The sequence below is a fragment of the Ruditapes philippinarum genome, unplaced genomic scaffold (assembly GCF_026571515.1).
Source record: "Ruditapes philippinarum isolate M1 unplaced genomic scaffold, ASM2657151v2 ctg2729_1_1_1_1, whole genome shotgun sequence".
NCBI classification, from domain to species: Eukaryota; Metazoa; Mollusca; class Bivalvia; order Venerida; family Veneridae; genus Ruditapes; species Ruditapes philippinarum.
In genome coordinates, this window is record NW_026852876.1 from 146,750 (window position 1) to 166,872 (window position 20,123).

The window sequence follows — 20,123 nt, forward strand, 5'->3', positions numbered from 1 at the left end:
GTATAAAAAATAGTTCATATATCTTATGGGTATAACCTTTAAAGATTTTAATTGAAGTACAAAAGTGCAGATGTACTGTTAACTCGTCATACTTAGTAACGTTATAAAAAAGAAAAGAAGGCTCTTAGCTTTAGTATTGTTTCGCGAGTATTTTTGTAATGAAAACATGTTTCTAATCATAAATGGGACATTAAATCAAAGAAATCTGAAACGGTCAACGACTTTTCTTTCTTTATGTGAACAGCCTTCTCAAAAATCCATTTTATCATTACATTAGTTACATTAAAGTTACTGTGTTTGTGTGCGAATTGATAATAAGAGGTCAACAGAACCTAGTATGAAACATAGAGAACTATGTAGACTCAGTTCAATGGACTTTTCGCTGATTACTTTGTGTGATTACAATCGATAAATAGGTGAACGATATGATCTCATTCCTTGTTGTGTCATTACTTTTTTCAGTTGACCAAGGAAACTTGACAGAATTTGATGAGACAGATCAACAATGAATCATTTTATCAACTTGAGATATAAGAAATTAAATAAGGCCAACCCATAGCATTTCAGCTACAATGAAGTATATATTTTTTCACTCTCATTTCACTGAAATTGCAGTAGGCCATAATTCTAAAAAAATCATTGAACCGTAAAATGCCAAAGAAATGCAAACCGATTATTCTTCTAGTTTGAATGAAATTGCACCAGGAGTTTCTGAGTAGTTCGTTTTGTGACGGACGGACAGACAGTCGCTTTTATGTTACCACTACTCTAGAGGCGATTCAATAAAAAACATGACATGCCCACGGACAGAGTCGTCTTAATTCAAACCTGAACCTATAAGCTTCAGTTCAAGGAGAAAGATGTAAACATAGGCGAGATGTGCCAACAAATCCTCTTAATACTCAAGGCAGTCTTAACATTGAATCATCTTAGGTGACCTTGACCTGGTTCATGTGCATGACACAAAGTCTCATGATGAACATTTGTGCCTTAAAATTCAATTCAATTTATTTAACAAGAGGGCCATGATGGCCCTGAGGTTGCTCACCTGTATATAGCCCCCCCCCACACCCATAAGATGTTTCATGCTAAACATCTAATTTCTAGCTCATTGGGCTTTTTTAAAAGAAGATTTTTTAAAGTTTTTACTATACACATATAGTTAAAAACAATGACACCCCTGGGGTGGGGCCAGTTTGACCCCAGGGCTTTAATTTGAACAAACTTTGTAGACACTCACTAGAAGATGTTTCATGCTTAATATCTAAACTCTAGCTATTTGGGTTTTTTAAAAGAAGATTTTTTAAGTTTTTGCTATACACATATAAGGAAAATCAATGACCCCCTGGGGCGGGGCCAATTTTGACCCCAGGGCTTTTATTTGAACAAACTTGGTAGACACCTATTAGAACATGTTTGATGCTAAATATCTTAGCTCTTGCTCTTTGAGTTCTTTAAAAGAAGATTTTTTAAGTTTTTACTATATGCATATAGGGAAAATCAATGACCCCCTGGGGCGGGGCCAATTTTGACCCCAGGGCTTTTATTTGAACAAACTTGGTAGACACTCACTAGAAGATGTTTCATGCCAAATATCTAAGCTCTAGCTCTTAGGGTTTTTTTAAAAGAAGATATTTAAAGTTTTTTTTCTTTCGGTTGCCATGGCAACCAGAGTTCTGCATGGAATTAAATTCTTTGAACAATTTTTAAAGGTGACCACCAAAGGAACATTCCTGTGAAGTTTGGATGAAATTGGCCTAGTGGTTTATGAGGAGATGTCATTTAAAGTAAAAGTTTACGGACGACGGACAGACGGACGAAAAGAGATATCACAAAAGCTCACCCTGTCACTTTGTGACAGGTGAGCTAAAAATTCCTCCATGCACGAAGTTCTGGCATGGCAAAGTTTGGACCACGCACGCATACACAAACACTGAACAGCCATTTTGACAATGATGTAAAGCTCAGCGCAAGCAGGCTTGACAAAAATCCTCTGACCACTTAGCATAATACTTCAAAGTATAAGCAAGATACATGGTGGACAAACAAATTTTGATATTTTTATTTGACCTCTTGTGATCTTGACCTTCATTTTGTGCAACACAACTTTTTAAGTTTAAATTTGTTATTTGACCTTTAACCCTAAAGATACCTTGACCTTTGCCACAGACACCTGAATTTTTCACGCAACACTCCGCCTCACTATGAAGAACATTTGTCCCAAGTTATATTATTATAAAAATCCAGCCACACATATAGAAGTTATGCTCTGGACAAGGACACGGGTTTTGTGCAAATTCCCTCCCCCTGTGTGACCTTGACTTTTGAGTGGCAGATCTGGATTTTGTAAGTGACACAATATAATAAATAAAATATAATTTGAAAAGTTGAGTAAGTCTACAGTTTATTTTCACACATATAACATTACAACAAAGCAGTTACAATAACATCTCCACAATTGTTTAACAAAGACCTGTAACTTCAAGATAAATTTCAATATCAGTTTTTTTCTGTTGGCAGTGTGCTTTCTTCCTGTAGATGTTCTTTTTTTCTATTTTCTGGTCACCATTTCCCTAATACATCTTGAACTATCTGCCCACATCTGTGATTTCTTCTAATTTATTTTGAGTAGTTGTACTTCAAATTTTAGATCGGCATTGGGAGGGATAGTGTATTCAGTTAAGGATCAATCTACTTCATCAACAAGAGCTAGCTACATAATAACCTATGTGTTTAAGCTTAGCTCAGGACTTCAGTCCATAAAAGCCATTTTATCCCTACTTGGTTGATAATTATCACTTTTATTACATGTACTTATGTCCATGCAAATATATAGTAAATACCAAATCAGTAAAATAGACTTGACAATGAAAAGTCAAATAAATTTTTAATTTGATGATCTTAACATTTATTCCACTGAATGACAGAACTTTCATGACAGTATGTTAAGTATTTTACCAACATCATGACAAATGACTGAGGTACTTTTAAACAGGGAAATGTTTTGAAAAAACAGGAACATGTACTTTTGTCCAGAGAATATCAATACACCAGTAACATAGGTTTCAATTTGGCAAATATTAGTTTTTACTATTTCTGATTTTTATAAATAAGAATTAAAAAAATTATATTGTGAATTATGGAACTTGGACCAAAATTATAAAATGTTTTGAGTACTGAAAATGTAAGTAATATATTAAATTTTGTGAAAATAAGTTGCAAACAAAAGCTATGTCTTTGCATTGCTTGTCATGAGGGACAGAAAAAAAAATTTTTTGAAAGGGTTATTTTGGTAATAAAGACAGATGTGCTCTGGACATTATGATGCTTACATCATACACAAATATCAAACCGTCAAATCATCACAACAGACTCTTTAATGACTTATCTTTTGTTTGTCTATGCATACAGTATAGTTTATAAAAGGATATACTCCTCCTGCTCCTTGAGGTCCATACCCATAGTCTGAGCTAATGTTTAGAACTGCCTTCTCCCCTAAACTCATCTGAAATATCAATCAATATATAATAACATTTCCCATACAGTCAGCATGAAAACTACATAAGGGGAGATAATTCAAATTCTTGTGTTATTGGACATGAGTAGTTACTCCCCATGGATTATATCCAGCTAAAGGAAATTAAAAGTCATCAAGAATATATCTTGTAACATCAATATATTTACATTATCAATTAATCTTTATATATGTATAAAAGCAGTCTTTTTGGGGTAGCTTTTGGGAAATCAGACTGACATATTGCAGTTAAACTTTATTCCCCATGCAATATCTTCCAGCAGACAAAAGCCTTAGTTTTTAGGTTTGGTTTTACAAATCCCTAAATGAAAGAAGATAAGCTCTTGACCAAACTGGACACTGGATGGACAGTGCCTGCTGCCAACAGCAATCCTGTTTATATGTCACTTTAAAAAAATATCGGCATATAAAAAATGAAAAAAAAACATCAACCTTTTTTATATAAAGTTGAAAGCTATATGTAAGCTATTATATAGAAAGATTCAAATTTATACCTGCATGACACCTTCATCCCAACCTGAAATAAAACCAAATAGCATAGTCAGAAATGCGTATTCTTCCTTCCATATATACTATGCTCATCTTTGAGTAAAATAATTTTATCACAGAAATTTATTGAAACCTATGAAATTCTTACTTAATATATCTAATTTGAATGAAAGAATGTACAACATTTGTATGGGAAGTTGAGATCCCTACTACAGGTCAAGTAAGGTTGGTCCTTAAAAAAAAACAAAAAAAAAAAAAAACTGCCAGGGTTTTTTTTTTAATGACACCTTATAATTATATTCATATTGTGGCCTTATGTAGAGTTTAATACTTATCTCCTTTGTGTGAAATCAAAACATGTTGGTCTTATATTTTCGAAGAGAAAGTGTAGCAATTTTTAAAATTTTTAAATATTAAATTCATATCTTTAAGGAATAGCTATTGCACTAAAGAGTCATGATGATGACTTCAATTAAATTATTGTGGTTCATTATATAAAGCTGTTCAATTTTTGTAATCTATATTTCTTTGTAAGGGATACTTTAATAAACCATTTATTAAGTCATTATATCCTTTTCAGCCCTGTTCTTTCCATATCTTGTACATAAACTAAGAATACAATTTTTGCCTAAAATTTATAATATTGATATATTTTTTATCACAAACCTTTGATAACTTGACCTACTCCAATTGTAAACTGAAATGGACGACCTTTATCTACTGAGCTGTCAAACTTCTTTCCATTACTAGCTAAAGTACCTGAAAAAGAAAGAGAGCCATTATTTCACATTACATCTACAAATGTATGATCCAATTCAATGCTGACAAATCAAAAAAAATTTTTGCTACGGTAATCCAGATGTGTTGATATATACACTGAATACACATTATATATCACAAAGTCTTCATATTTCACATATTGATTGGTCATAGGTACTATATGACCCCTACTGATTTCCATGTCTCTAGTTTAAAGGTCAAGGTCAAAAGGGCCTTAAATGTCACAATGGTGTCCGCTCATTATCTTGAAAGTTATTTATCACAAAGACATTAACATAACTTTGACAAGGTTGTTGCTTTGTTTAAACTTTACATTATAAAGAAGAAGCGGAAGAAAATAAACATTGTTTATCTTTACAATTTTTAATTTTGATCTAGGCTAATTAATTTTAAGATGGGCTACTTGTTAACAAAAGTTATAAGCCCAACTGGCTAACTTAATTTCAATTATTATTTGTGTCAAGGATTTGAGTCAACAATCTTGGAAGTTTAAGCAGCCTGCCAGTAGTGACCGGCCTGTCATTAATGATCACTTTTGGCCAACAAAAATGACAAAAATTGTCTTACTTTAAGCATTGACCTACCTGTGTAGTGCATGGATAATGTATCTCCCGGTTTTGGGAAGGTTTTACCTGAAACAGAAATAACATTACATGTACATAATTATGTATGTCAAATATGTATAAAAGTCACTCAAAGATGACATGCAGTTTGAATTAGCAATTAAATCTATGTTTCTTATCACTAGCAAAATCATATGCGATATGGCTAATAACTTTAGCAGCGTCAATATTTCTAGAATTACTTAATTTTTTTACTCTAATTTTTCTTTAGGGATATACAATTATTTGTATTTTGAAGTGCTTGAAGCTTCACCACACTAGTGTCTGTGTTATAAATGACAGAAATTAACACAGGTTTTTGGCTTGTGAATGTGACATGTATATTATACATGTATGACTGATTTATGTTTACAATACATATTACGGTATCATTTCTAAAAAAGAAAGTTTAAAACAAAACAAAATTTTATGTTGGATCACGGCTTTAAAAGGAATAATCTGGACCTAATTGTTAAGCTAATAATTGAGTCACACACATTAGATAAAGGTCAATTCAAAAGAGGAGAGATGATAATGTCACATCCAAATACTGATTAAATATCAAAACTGAAAATTACTTAATTTTATAAACTACTATTCAACGCATAATTTCATTAGACCAATCGGATGAAAAGAACAGGGGACTGACAAGAAATGTCTATATTGCATTCATGAAGAGTTAATATTAAGTAAAATAAATTATGGTTGAATTGTATAATTATAATAATACGTGTATTATGTACCTAAAATGATAAAAACTTGAAAAAAACCAAAATTGTATGAAAGAGTGATGACGGCTCAAATTCCTTCAATCCTGCAACTGTCTATTTTATCAGCTGCAGAAAGCCTTGCCTGATAACTAATAACTTGTATATCTCAGTCAATGCGAAAGTCAAAATTTTTTTCCAGCCACAAGGACTGGGATCCTTAGATTTATTTCCGGCCCTGGTTCTGAAAGGTATTTTTTGTAGGGGTGGGGGAGGGATATTGCCATAATTATAAACAAAAATATTAAGCAAATATGAATTATCAGACTCAACTATAAGATACTTTGAAAAATATATACAGAAACATAATAATTAAAACATTAGCATAATTCACAAGAAAACGATACCGCTTTCAAAAGTTTAATTTTGAAGATTGGAGAAAAAATATGTTTTGGTAGGAAATTATCTAAGACAAGATGGTGGCTTACATTACTTAGCAAAAACTGGTTGTATCTTGCGTGATTTTGGTTATCTGGGTCTTTGAATACAAGCAAAAATGAAAAAAAAGATCGATCTTGGAAGTTTTGTATAATTTAGAAGGCCAAAAATTGTGTCAAACTGGCTGAAATTTTATTCGGACATGAGGACCGGCTGTATCGAAATTTATCTCGGCCCTCCTGATTTTTAGTTGGCGAGGTCGGAGGACCGACAGACTTTCGCACAGACTGATATCTCCAGTCATTATGTCACATGGTAAGCCTAAAATGACGTCACATGGTTAGCAGCAAAACATAACTACATATAGACGCTGTTTATATCAGGGGAAAAGTAAGAATGAACCCAGTGAATTAATCTAAAAATATGATTAAACTAGACAAAAGCAGGATAAATCGAAAACATGGTTGTTGTCGCCATGGAGAAGGTTTATCCTGTTCACTGCGAAAGTGAATCTTGCCTCGCTAATAGGGCTTGGGCAAGTATCAGAGTACTATGATAATCAAAAATATAAATGAAAAATCTAAAACCAACATTCATCAGTCCAGAGATCGTGGATCGTGATTGTATTTGTTTATATACATGCACACACTCTAAAAGTCTGGAAAAAACTTTTTGTATGAATTACCGTATTGTATAAACCCCTTGTTCACGTACGATAAATAAGCAGCACAAAATTATTGTAGACAATACAGTAGTCCGCTGATAAAGTTTGTCAAGTATTGATTTTTCCTGCTCTGGCGGGAAATTATGACGTAACACACATCAGTTTACCTGTGTGTAAAAAACTTGATTTAATGATTTAATCAATACACAATGGAAGGTTGCACTTCTAAGAAAACGTACACGAATGCATTCAAACTGGAAGTTGAATGTTACTTGCAAGTTACAACAGTTAGTTTGTTTCTGTTTATTTTTTTAAATACACTTCGGATATTAAAATTTTCAAGTCGGGTAAGATTTTTTTTCATTTTTCACACAGGGGGGGGGGGGGGCTAATTAGAAGGGGGGCTATAAATAGAAACAATATGGTATGTGACATTTACCTAAATACAATTTGCTGTTTAAAGACGGGTCAACAAACAGGTACCATGATGCTGAGCTAGGAAGTTATTTTTGAAAAAGGAATCACTTTATCTTTGTTGAGCACTATGTTTTTAAATGAAAATAAATTAATAATTTTAGTTGCTATTTAATATATAGACACAGATATATATAGATAGGAAGCTCAGAAAATAGATGATAGTCAGATTCAGACCCACAATCCATTACGCACTGGGGTGATAATCAGGATTTTCACTCTTGTTATACTAAGGTGATATCTGTGAATTATTGTTTACAATTACATTGCTAACATGGATTTTCATCGGAGAAATATTTGTATGAATACTTTTTAGTGTGTATTGTACATTTAAAAATAAATAACTATTGCTTATAATAAAAATTGAAAATGATTCGTCTTATTTGTCGATGTACCTCCGGAAATTCAATATGGTGGTATTTTGGCTACTTTTACCCAGAATGCATCAAATCTTGGAAAATCCCACCACACGTATATGATAACTTGCATAAACAGAATTCTGCCAATACTGAATTTAACTGTGGGATGTCACAGTTTCTTCTCCATGTATATTTAGTTCCACGATATAGATTTATTACAATTTTTTATGTGACATTTATCAAAGGTGTTATTTTTAATAATCCAAAATTAGCGAAACTCAAATTTATAATAACATCACACATCATAGTCCAAAATAATAGATGTTACAGGCTAGTTATAGTTTATGTCAGTCAAGTCTGACGTCTAATAGTTATTGCTCATAAACGCATTGCATCATAAAAAATTCAAAAAATGTCTATTGTCTAGCCTTTCAAGCTTTATTCAAAAGCTTATCTTCTTTTCTTTCAATTTCATGCTTAATCATAAACAAAAACTCTCAAACAGTCACTGTACTTATCAATTTAAAATAAAATATAAACATCAATCTATTTTGGTCTATCAGCCATACTGGTAAAGCAAGGTGTTTTACATATTGATTCCAAATTTTTGAATGGAAAATATATTCGAATACACTGACGGTGCATGGGCAATTATTTCGTTAAAAAAATATTCCGTTAGAATGTTCTGACTCAGTTAAATGCTTGCATTTGAATTAGCCAATCAGGTTTCGCGCACTTTATAGCTGCCATTTGTTTATCGGCTGTAAAAGGAATTTAAATACATGAGAGGATTTAATCATGATTTTTCGGATGTGACAGTAATTATTTTAACAAAAGGTATTTTTTTTGTAGTTTAGTTCATAAATAGGTCAAAACTAATGTAAATACACGCTGTCTTAATTGTTTTTCGTTACGCCTGATTTTCTGGCGGAACATGCTATGGGTTTTTGAGCAATTTTGATATGACGTTCTTTGCCCAGAAGCAAAAATATCTCAAAGCGACGTCATATTTAAACACATCGGTCATCCTGTCTGCAACAATGCCTGAAAAGGAGTCGCACTGATATAAAATTCAACCATTTACTTCCAATCTTTGGAAATACTTTGGTAAAGCTCGCCAAGATACACATAAAAGTTAAATTAAATCTATAACTTCTGTCCTAGATTAATTCAAAAATTTCTCCATTCTCACATCAACAAATTATATGATGTATTCTCTTTTTCTTTTATCTTTGGAAAAAGTCATTTAGACATTTGAGCAGGTCGTTATAATATCCAAAAATATTGACGTTCTGTATCTGTGAGGGTACGTCGTAGAGACCAAAATCTGGCTTTAACACGACGTTGGATAAATTTGCAAAAATATCCATGGTGTTACATGAAGTGCGGACTATTTCGGATGAACCGTTATTCGGACACTTGTAAAAGTAGTCCATGGCATCCTACTTTGGGGGGCAACCGCCCCTATATTCTGATGGATAGTCATCTAAATAACTTACCGTCACCTGGTGATACCCTTACAACTTCTACACCCATTTTACAGTTAATTGTATGTGGTTAAGCCTTCAATTATCACTTACAATTTTCCACTTCACCCGTTTTTTGCAAGAGTGAGAGCACCGCACTAAATACCGTATTCCGGTATATACCGGACAACAGGTAATAGGACATTTCGGACAACAGTATGCCTAAAATACGAAAGTGACTTTTTTGACGAAAGTGAGCGAAAGTGACTTTTAAAATATGAATTATAGCGTTTTAATAGACTTTTACAATAAAATTCAGAATGTAGACGTATATGATCAGAAATTGATTATATTTATTATCAAAAATAATCATTATGATAATTTAATCGCCATTTATTTTTAATGTAAGATTATAAATATACTGTATTCTTTTTTTGTGCAAAATAGTTTTCAACAATGAAATAATGCCAATGTTGCTGAATTTGGGTGTAGCGCAAGTTTAATTCTGCGACAATGTCATTTTATGAGTGACACATTTTTCATGCTTGATTATTAAATCGATCATACTCTATTCTGTTTCATAATATTGATTTTTTTATTTCATCTGCCCCACATTTCATTATATTAGATTTACAGATTAACATGCATAGTCTTGTTGTTTTAGTGAAGTTAATTTTAATCAAAATATTTTTTTATATTAAAGAGCATATCAATAAATATTTTAGTGATGACAGTTCTAAGTCCATAGGCCTACTTATCAACACTATTTGATATATATTTGACTGTAATTAACAAGATGACATGTAAATAATCATTTGTCGTATATAATATAACACTTTCCCAATTTACACAAGATATATAAGTTTCTTGGGGTAGTCCTGGGACTAAAAATGTGTATCTTTCTGTCCCAGAGTGTGTCTTGGGATGTCTTGGGGTGTCTTGGGGTAAATAGACCGACCCTTATTTCTATACACAAGTACAGAGATCTTCCTTTCACTCACATTGAAAAATATGAAAGTGACTTCAAAAATATCAAATATAGCTTTAATTTGAATTTATATTTATATAACAGTTTGTAGACGTATAGTTTCAGAAATTGATAATATTTATTTTCAAAAATAATCAATAAGATGATTTAATCGCCATTTATTTGCATAATTTCTATACACAAGTACAGAGATCTTCCTTTCGCTCACATTGAAAATACGAAAATGACTTATAAATATCAAACATACTGTTTAAAGTGAAGTTCTTTACTAAAATTGCTCTTAGTAGACGTATATTATCAGAAATTGATAAAATTTATTTTCAAAAATAATAATTATGAAGATTTAATCGCCATTTATTTGCATTATTTCTATACACAACTACAGAGATCTTCCTTTCGCTCACATTGAAAAATACGAAAGTGACTTATAAAATATCAAATATAGCGTTTAATTTGAATTTATATTGATATAACAGTTTGTAGACGTATAGTTTCAGTTATTGTATTGTATTACATATTGTATTAAACATTTCCTATTCAACTGTGAAATCCTTAAACTGAACCCAAAATAAAACAGTACTGTGTGAAATAATAAAAGAGTACACAATATTAACTGGAAGAAATTTTAATTACCTTTATACACCAAGCTGGTATTATAAATAAGAACATGTATAAAACACGAAAATCATATCACTGCCGGCGTCTTAATTAATTACATCTCTTCTTCATTCAGCAAGATACAAGACAAGCCTAAGCGGACTAAGAGCAATGGTAGAGTGATCAATACAGTGGTGCAACATACATGAGTATATTGTTACAATGTACATAGAGTGTATGATAAATGTACTGCTTGGCAAAACTGTGAATAGAGTAAGACTGTACATAGACTGTGGTATTCGATGGTTGTGTAAGCTTTACTGCATTCCTTGAGGCCATAACCGTGGGTTTCATTGCGATGAGAAACCTTCGTAAAAGCATCCCCGTAAAAGGCCTATCACCGCGGGTTGTGTGTGCTTTACTGCATTCCTTGAGGCCATCACCGTGAGTTTGATTGTGGTAAGAACCCCCTTAAGAGCATATCAACGCGGGTTGTGTAAGCTTTACTAAGAGGCCATCACCGTGGGTTTGATTGCAAACAGAACCCCTGTTAAAAGCCTACTTCCGCGGGTTGTGTGAGGTTGTGTTTAGGCCATCAACGTGGGGTTGATTACGACAAGAACCCCCTAAATGGCCTATCACCATGGTTTGTGAAAATTTTACTATAATCCTTGAGGACATCACCGTGGGTTTGATTTGGTTAAGAACCCCCGTATAAGGCCCATCACCGCGGGTTGTGTGAGCTTTACTGTATTCATCGAGGCCATCACCGTGGGTTTGATTGCGGAAAGAATCCCCATAAAAGGCCCTTTACCACAGGTTGTGTGAGCTTTATACCGCTGTCCTTGAGGCCATCACCGTAAAGGCCAATCACCGCGGGTTGTGCAAGCTTAACTACATTCCTTGAGACCATCACCGTGGGTTTGATTGCGATAAGATCCCCCGAAAAAGCCCTATCACCACGGGTTGTTCGAGCTTTAATGCATTCCTTGAGGCCTTCACCATGAGTTTGATTGTGATTAGAAACCCCGTAAATGGCCTATGATTGCGAATTGTGTGAACTTTCCTGCATTCATTGAGGCCATCACCTTGGGTTTTATTACGATGAGGAAACCCCGTAAAAGCCTATCACCGCGGGTTATGTTAGCTTAACTGCATTCTTTGAGGCCATCACAGCGGGTTTAATTGCGATGAGAACCCCCTTAAAAAAGCCTGTTACCGCAGGTTGTGTGAACTTTACAGCAAACCTCGAGGCCATCACCGTGAGTTTGATAGCGATATGAACCCCCTTAAAAGGCCTATCACTACCGATTGTGTGAGCTTTACTGCATTCCTAGAGGCAATCACCATGGGTTTGATTGCGATATGAACCCAGTAAAAGGCCCATCACCACGGTTCTGTGAGTTTAATTGCATTCATTGAGGCTATCACTGTAGGTTTGATTGCGATAAGAACCCTCGTTAAAGACCCATCACCGCGGGTTGTGTGAGATTTACTGTATTACTCGAGGCCATCACCGTGGGTTTGATAGCGATAAGAACCCCCGTACAGGCCCATCACGGCGGTCGGTGTGAGCTTTACTGCTTTCCTTGAGGCCATCACCATAAAGGCTCATTAACACGCTTAGTGGGGCACTTAAATGCATTCCATGGGGGCATAACCGTGGGGTTGGTTTGGCCGGGGGGTTAAAAAAAAAACCCCCGGAAAAAGCCTATTTACCGGGGGATCGGGCGATCATAAAATCATTTCCCTTTAGGGCCAAACAGCAAGGGTTTTATTGTATAAAAACCCCCCATTTTTGGCCCCTTTACCCGGGTGATGTTTAACTGTTTCCCCCTCAAGTTGTACAAAAATTGAATTGTTGGAAAATTTTTTTCAAATGGCTTTTGAACGCGTTTGGCCCCCGAAATTTATGTTTTTTTCCGAAATTTTAAAATTTTAAAAGGGAAAGAAAAAAAAATTTCCCCCCCCTGGGTTTCCAAAAAAAAAAGGGCCCAAATGACGCGGAAAAAAAAACCTGGCATATTAACCCCTTGGGGACAGCCGGCTTTTGACTTATTTTTTGCAAAGGGAAGAACCCCTCCAAAAAATTTAAAAATCCCAAAAAATTTCAAACGGAATTGCAAAGGCTTTTTAAAAGGTTTTCCTTAAAAATTTGAATTTTTTTTAAAAGAAATTTTTTAATTTAAAGAAAAAAAAACAAACGCCTGGGTGCTAAAAAAAATGAACCCAAAGCCCCCCGCGAAAAATTTTTTCCCGGAAAATTTTTACCCTTCCTTTTTGGTTTTTTTAAAAGGGCCTTTTAAAAGGGCCCGTCCCTATTGTTGGCCAAAAAAAAAGACCCTCTTTAAGTTGTAAAAATTCTAATTTTGGCCCCCAACCGGGAAAAAGTCAAATGGTTTTTTTGAATTTTAAGGCTCGTTTAAAATTGAAGGTTTTTTTCCCAAAAAAATTTAAAATTTGGTTTAAAAAAAAGTGCAGGTGGCCCCAAAAAAACCAAGCCACGAGGAAATCTCCCTGGGAAATTTTAAATTTTTGGGGGAGGGCTTTAGGCCTTTTCATGTTTCAAAAAAGCTTTTTAAGGGGTAGCAAATCTAAATTTTGCATTGGAGAATTGGTCAAATGGTTTTGAAAAACGGTTTGGCCCCTCGTCAAAAAATATATCGAAAATAAAATATAAAATATAAATATAAAAAAAATAATATATAATTGGACATGTTTTTTTTTCGAAAATTTATATAAAGAAAGAACAAATTTCGCCTGAAGCAAAAAATGACCAAGCCACGCGGAAATCTCCTGGATATAATTACTTGGGTTAGGGGCTTTAGGCCTTTTCATGTGCAAAGAAGACCCTCTCAAGTTGTACAAAATCAAATTTGCAAAATTGATCACAATGGTTTTTGAAATTGAACGCTCGTAAATATGATGTTTTTTTCCCGTAAATTTACATAAAGAGTAAGAACAAGTCGCGGGTGCAAAAAAAAATGACCCAAGCCACGCGGATATCTCCTGGACATATAATTTTGGGTTAGGGCTTTAGGCCTTTTCATGTGCAAAGAAAACGCTCTCAAGATGTACAAAAATTGAATTTGCATTGGAACTGGTCAAATGGCTTTTTGAACGGTTGGCTCGTAAAATTGATGTTTTTTTCGAAAATTTATATAAAGAAAGAACAAATCGCCTGGTGCAAAAAATGACCAAGCCACGCGGAAATCTCCTGGATATTATAATTTGGGATTAGGGCTTTAGGACCTTTTATCATGTGCAAAGAAGACCCTCTCAAGTTGTACAAAATTCAAATTTGCATTCAACGGAAATTGGTCAAATGGTTTTTGAAACGGTTGGCTCGTAAAATTGATGTTTTTTTTTCCGAAATTTTATATAAAAAAGAAACAAATCGCCTGGTGCTAAAAATGACCAAGCCACGACAGGAAAATCTCCTAGGACATATGTATTATGGGTTAGGGATTTAAAGGCCTTTTTCATGTTCAAAGAAAGACCCTCTTTCAAGTTGTACAAAATCAAAGTTTTAAACGGAATTGATCAAATAAGTTTTTGAATATGAAGGCGTCGTAAAATAAGATGATTATTTTTTCCCTGAAATTTACATACAGGTAAGAACAAGTCGCGGGTGCAAAAAATGATCAAGCCACGCGGAAATCTCCTGGACATATAATATTTGGTTAAGGACTTTAGGCCTTTTCATGTGCCCAAAGAAGACACCTCTCAAAGTTGTTTACAAAATCAAAAATTAGCACGGAATTATGAAATGCCTTTTTGAACATTGAAGGCTCGAGAATATGATGTTTTTTCCCCCGAAATTTATATAGAGGTAGAAAGAACAAGTTTCGCGCCTGGACCAAAAAATGACCAAGCCACGCGGAAATCTCCTGGATTTATAATTTTGGGTTAGGGCTTTAGACCTTTTAATGTGCAAAGAAGACCCCTCTCAAGTTGTACAAAATTGAATTTTGCATTGGAAATGGTCAAATGGTTTTTGAACGGTTGGCTCGTAAATATGATGTTTTTTTCCGAAAATTTATATAAAGTAAAGAACAAATCGCCTGGTGCTAAAAAATGACCAAGCCACGCAAGAAATCTCCTGGACATAATACTTGGGTTAGGGCTTTAGGCCTTTTCATGTGCAAAGAAGACCCTCTCAAGTTGTACAAAATCTAATTTGCAACGGAATAGATCAAATGGTTTTTGAATTGAAGGCTCGTGAATATGATGTTTTTTCCCAAAATTTACATAGAGTAAGAACAAGTCGCAGGTGCAAAAAATGACCAAGCCACGAGGAAATCTCCTGGACATATAATTTGGGTTAGGGCTTTAGGCCTTTTCATGTGCAAAGAAAACGCTCTTAAGATGTACAAATCTGAATTTGCATTGGAATTGGTCAAATGGCTTTTGAACGGTTGGCTCGTAAAATTGATGTTTTTTCCGAAATTTATATAAAGAAAGAACAAATCGCCTGGAACAAAAAATGACCAAGCCACGCGGAAATCTCCTTGATATATTACTTGGGTTAGGGCTTTAGGACTTATCATGTGGAAAGAAGACCCTCTCAAGTTGTACAAAATCAAATTTGCAACGGAATTGATCAAATGGTTGTTGAATTAAAGACTCGTAAATATGATGTTTTTTTCCCGAAATTTACATAAAGTAAGAACAAATCGCCTGGTGCAAAAAATGACCAAGCCACGCGGAAATCTCCTAGACATATTACTTGGGTTAGGGCTTCAGGCCTTTTCATGTGCAAAGAAGATCCTCGCAAAGTGTACAAAATTGAATTTGCATTGGAATTGGTCAAATGCCTTTTGAACGGTTGGCTCGTAAAATTGATATGTTTTTTCCGAAATTTAGTATAAAGAAAAAACAAATCGATTGGAGCAAAACATGACCAAGCCACGCGGGAAATCTCCTGGACATATTACTTGGGTTAGGGCTTTAGGCCTTTTCATGTGCAAAGAAGACCCTCTCAAGTTGTACAAAATCAAATTTGCAACGGAATAGATCAAATGGTTTTTGAATTGAAGCCTCGTAAATATGATGTTTTTTCCCGAAATTTACATGAAGTAAGAACAAGTCGCGGGTGCAAAAAATGACCAAGCCACGCGGATTATCTCCTGGATACATAATTTGGGTTAGGGCTTCAGGCCTTTCATGTGCAAAGAAGATCCTCGCAAAGTGTACAAAATCTGAATTTGCATTGGAATTGGTCAAATGGCTTTTGAACGGTTGGCTCGTAAAATTGATGTTTTTTTCCGAAATTTATTTAAAGAAAGAAACAAATCGCCTGGTGCAAAAAAATGACCAAGCCACGCGGAAATATCCTGGACATATTACTTGGGTTAGGGCTTTAGGACTTATCATGTGCAAAGAAGACCCTCTCAAGTTGTACAAAATCAAACTTGCAACGGAATTGACAAATGGCTTTTGAAAGGTTGGCTCGTAAAATTGATGTTTTTACCGAAATTTATATAAAGAAAGAACAAATCGCCTGGTGCTAAAAATGACCAAGCCACGCAGAAATCTCCTGGACATAATACTTGGGTTAGGGCTTTAGGCCTTTTCATGTGCAAAGAAGACCCTCTCAAGTTGTACAAAATCTAATTTGCAACGGAATAGATCAAATGGTTTTTGAATTGAAGGCTCGTGAATATGATGTTTTTTCCCAAAATTTACATAGAGTAAGAACAAGTCGCAGGTGCAAAAAATGACCAAGCCACGAGGAAATCTCCTGGACATATAATTTGGGTTAGGGCTTTAGGCCTTTTCATGTGCAAAGAAAACGCTCTTAAGATGTACAAATCTGAATTTGCATTGGAATTGGTCAAATGGCTTTTGAACGGTTGGCTCGTAAAATTGATGTTTTTTCCGAAATTTATATAAAGAAAGAACAAATCGCCTGGACCAAAAAATGACCAAGCCACGCGGAAATCTCCTGGATTTATAATTTGGGTTAGGGCTTTAGACCTTTTAATGTGCAAAGAAGACCCTCTCAAGTTGTACAAAATTGAATTTGCATTGGAAATGGTCAAATGGTTTTTGAACGGTTGGCTCGTAAAATTGATGTTTTTTTCCGAAATTTATATAAAGAAAGAACAAATCGCCTGGTGCTAAAAATGACCAAGCCACGCAGAAATCTCCTGGACATAATACTTGGGTTAGGGCTTTAGGCCTTTTCATGTGCAAAGAAGACCCTCTCAAGTTGTACAAAATCTAATTTGCAACGGAATAGATCAAATGGTTTTTGAATTGAAGGCTCGTGAATATGATGTTTTTTCCCAAAATTTACATAGAGTAAGAACAAGTCGCAGGTGCAAAAAATGACCAAGCCACGAGGAAATCTCCTGGACATATAATTTGGGTTAGGGCTTTAGGCCTTTTCATGTGCAAAGAAAACGCTCTTAAGATGTACAAATCTGAATTTGCATTGGAATTGGTCAAATGGCTTTTGAACGGTTGGCTCGTAAAATTGATGTTTTTTCCGAAATTTATATAAAGAAAGAACAAATCGCCTGGAACAAAAAATGACCAAGCCACGCGGAAATCTCCTGGATATATTACTTGGGTTAGGGCTTTAGGACTTATCATGTGGAAAGAAGACTCTCTCAAGTTGTACAAAATCAAATTTGCAACGGAATTGATCAAATGGTTGTTGAATTAAAGACTCGTAAATATGATGTTTTTTCCCGAAATTTACATAAAGTAAGAACAAATTGCCTGGTGCAAAAAATGACCAAGCCACGCGGAAATCTCCTGGACATAAAATTTGGGTTAGGGCTTCAGGCCTTTTCATGTTCAAAGAAGATCCTCGCAAAGTGTACAAAATTGAATTTGCATTGGAATTGGTCAAATGCCTTTTGAACGGTTGGCTCGTAAAATTGATGTTTTTTTCCGAAATTTATATAAAGAAAAAACAAATCGATTGGAGCAAAACATGACCAAGCCACGCGGAAATCTCCTGGACATATTACTTGGGTTAGGGCTTTAGGCCTTTTCATGTGCAAAGAAGACCCTCTGAAGTTGTACAAAATCAAATTTGCAACGGAATAGATCAAATGGTTTTTGAATTGAAGCCTCGTAAATATGATGTTTTTTCCCGAAATTTACATGAAGTAAGAACAAGTCGCGGGTGCAAAAAATGACCAAGCCACGCGGATATCTCCTGGACACATAATTTGGGTTAGGGCTTCAGGCCTTTTCATGTGCAAAGAAGATCCTCGCAAAGTGTACAAAATTGAATTTGCATTGGAATTGGTCAAATGGCTTTTGAACGGTTGGCTCGTAAAATTGATGTTTTTTCCGAAATTTATTTAAAGAAAGAACAATCGCCTGGTGCAAAAATGACCAAGCCACGCGGAAATATCCTGGACATATTACTTGGGTTAGGGCTTTAGGACTTATCATGTGCAAAGAAGACCCTCTCAAGTTGTACAAAATCAAATTTGCAACGGTATTGATCGAATGGCTTTTGAACGGCTGGCTTGTAAAATTGATGTTTTTTCCGAAATTTATATAAAGAAAAAACAAATCAATTGGTGCAAAAAATGACCAAGCCACGCGGAAATCTCCTGGACATATTACTTGGGTTAGGACTTTAGGCCTTTTCATATGCAAAGAAGACCCTCTCAAGTTGTACAAAATCAAATTTGCAACGGAATTGATCAAGTGGTTTTTGAATTGAAGGCTCGTAAATATGACGTATTTTCCCGAAATGTACACAGAGTAAGAACAATCCGCGGGTGCAAAAAATGACCAAGCCACAGGGAAATCTCCTGGACATATAATTTGGGTTAAGGCTTTAGGCCTTTTCATGTGCAAATAAGACCCTCTCAAGTTGTACAAAATCAAATTTGCAACGGAATTGATCAAATGGTTTTTGAATTGAAAACTCGTAAATTTGATGTTTTTTCCCGAAATTTACATAGAGTAAGAACAAGTCGCGGGTGCAAAAAATGACCAAGCTACGCGGAAATCACCTGGACATATAATTTGGGTTAGGGCTTTAGGCCTTTTCATGTGCAAATAAGACCCTCTCAAGTTGTAAAAAATTGAATTTGCATTGGAATTGGTCAAATGGCTCGTAAAATTGATGTTTTTTCGAAATTTATATAAAGAAAGAACAAATCGCCTGGTGCAAAAATGACCAAGCCACGCGGAAATATCCTGGACATATTACTTGGGTAAGGGCTTTAGGACTTATCATGTGCAAAGAAGACCCTCTCAAGTTGTACAAAATCAAACTTGAAACGGAATGGATCAAATAGCTTTTGAACGATTGGCTCGTAAAATTGATGTTTTTTCCGAAATTTATGTAAAGAAAGAACAAATCGCCTGGTGCAAAAAAGACCAAGTCACGCGGAAATATCCTGGACATATTACTTGGGTTAGGGCTTAAGGACTTATCATGTGCAAAGAAGACCCTCTCAAAGTGTACAAAATTGAATTTGCATTGGAATTGGTCTAAGGCCTTTTGAACGGTTGGCTCGTAAAATTGATGTTTTTTTCCGAAATTTATATAAAGAAAGAACAAATCGCCTGGTGCAAAAAAGACCAAGCCACGCGGAAATCTCCTGGACATAAAATTTGGGTTAGGGATTCAGGCCTTTTCATGTGCAAAGAAGATCCTCTCAAAGTGTACAAAATTGAATTGGCATTGGAATTGGTCAAATGCCTTTTAAACGGTTGGCTCGTAAAATTGATGTTTTTTTCCGAACTTTATATAAAGAAAAAAAAACAAATCGATTGGTGCAAAAAATGACCAAGCCACGCGGAAATCTCCTGGACATATTACTTGGGTTAGGACTTTAGGCCTTTTCATGTGCAAAGAAGACTCTCTCAAGTTGTACAAAATCAAATTTGCAACGGTATTGATCAAGTGGCTTTTGAATTGAAGGCTCGTAAATATGATGTTTTTTTCCCGAAATTTACATAAAGAAAAAACAAATCGCGGGTGCAAAAAATGACCAAGCCACGCGGAAATCTCCTGGACATATTACTTGGGTTAGGGTTTTA

General features: G+C 34.8%; 1 protein-coding gene across 2 annotated transcripts; it reads right to left on the minus strand.

Moving 5' to 3' along the window:
• Positions 1-2,391: 2,391 nt before the first annotated feature.
• LOC132727328 (uncharacterized) lies at positions 2,392-9,735 on the minus strand. 2 transcript variants are annotated; one of them, XM_060712766.1, is made up of 6 exons: positions 9,629-9,735; positions 5,389-5,436; positions 4,691-4,783; positions 4,030-4,052; positions 3,432-3,505; positions 2,392-2,669 (listed from the first exon to the last, which is right to left on the minus strand). In XM_060712766.1, exons 1-6 carry the CDS (start codon positions 9,717-9,719, stop codon positions 2,615-2,617), a joined length of 384 nt encoding a protein of 127 aa, XP_060568749.1. In that variant the 5' UTR covers positions 9,720-9,735; the 3' UTR covers positions 2,392-2,614. The 2 variants fall into 2 exon arrangements, with proteins under 2 accessions (XP_060568749.1, XP_060568757.1); XM_060712774.1 differs by having other exon boundaries at positions 9,548-9,700.
• Positions 9,736-20,123: the final 10,388 nt, after the last annotated feature.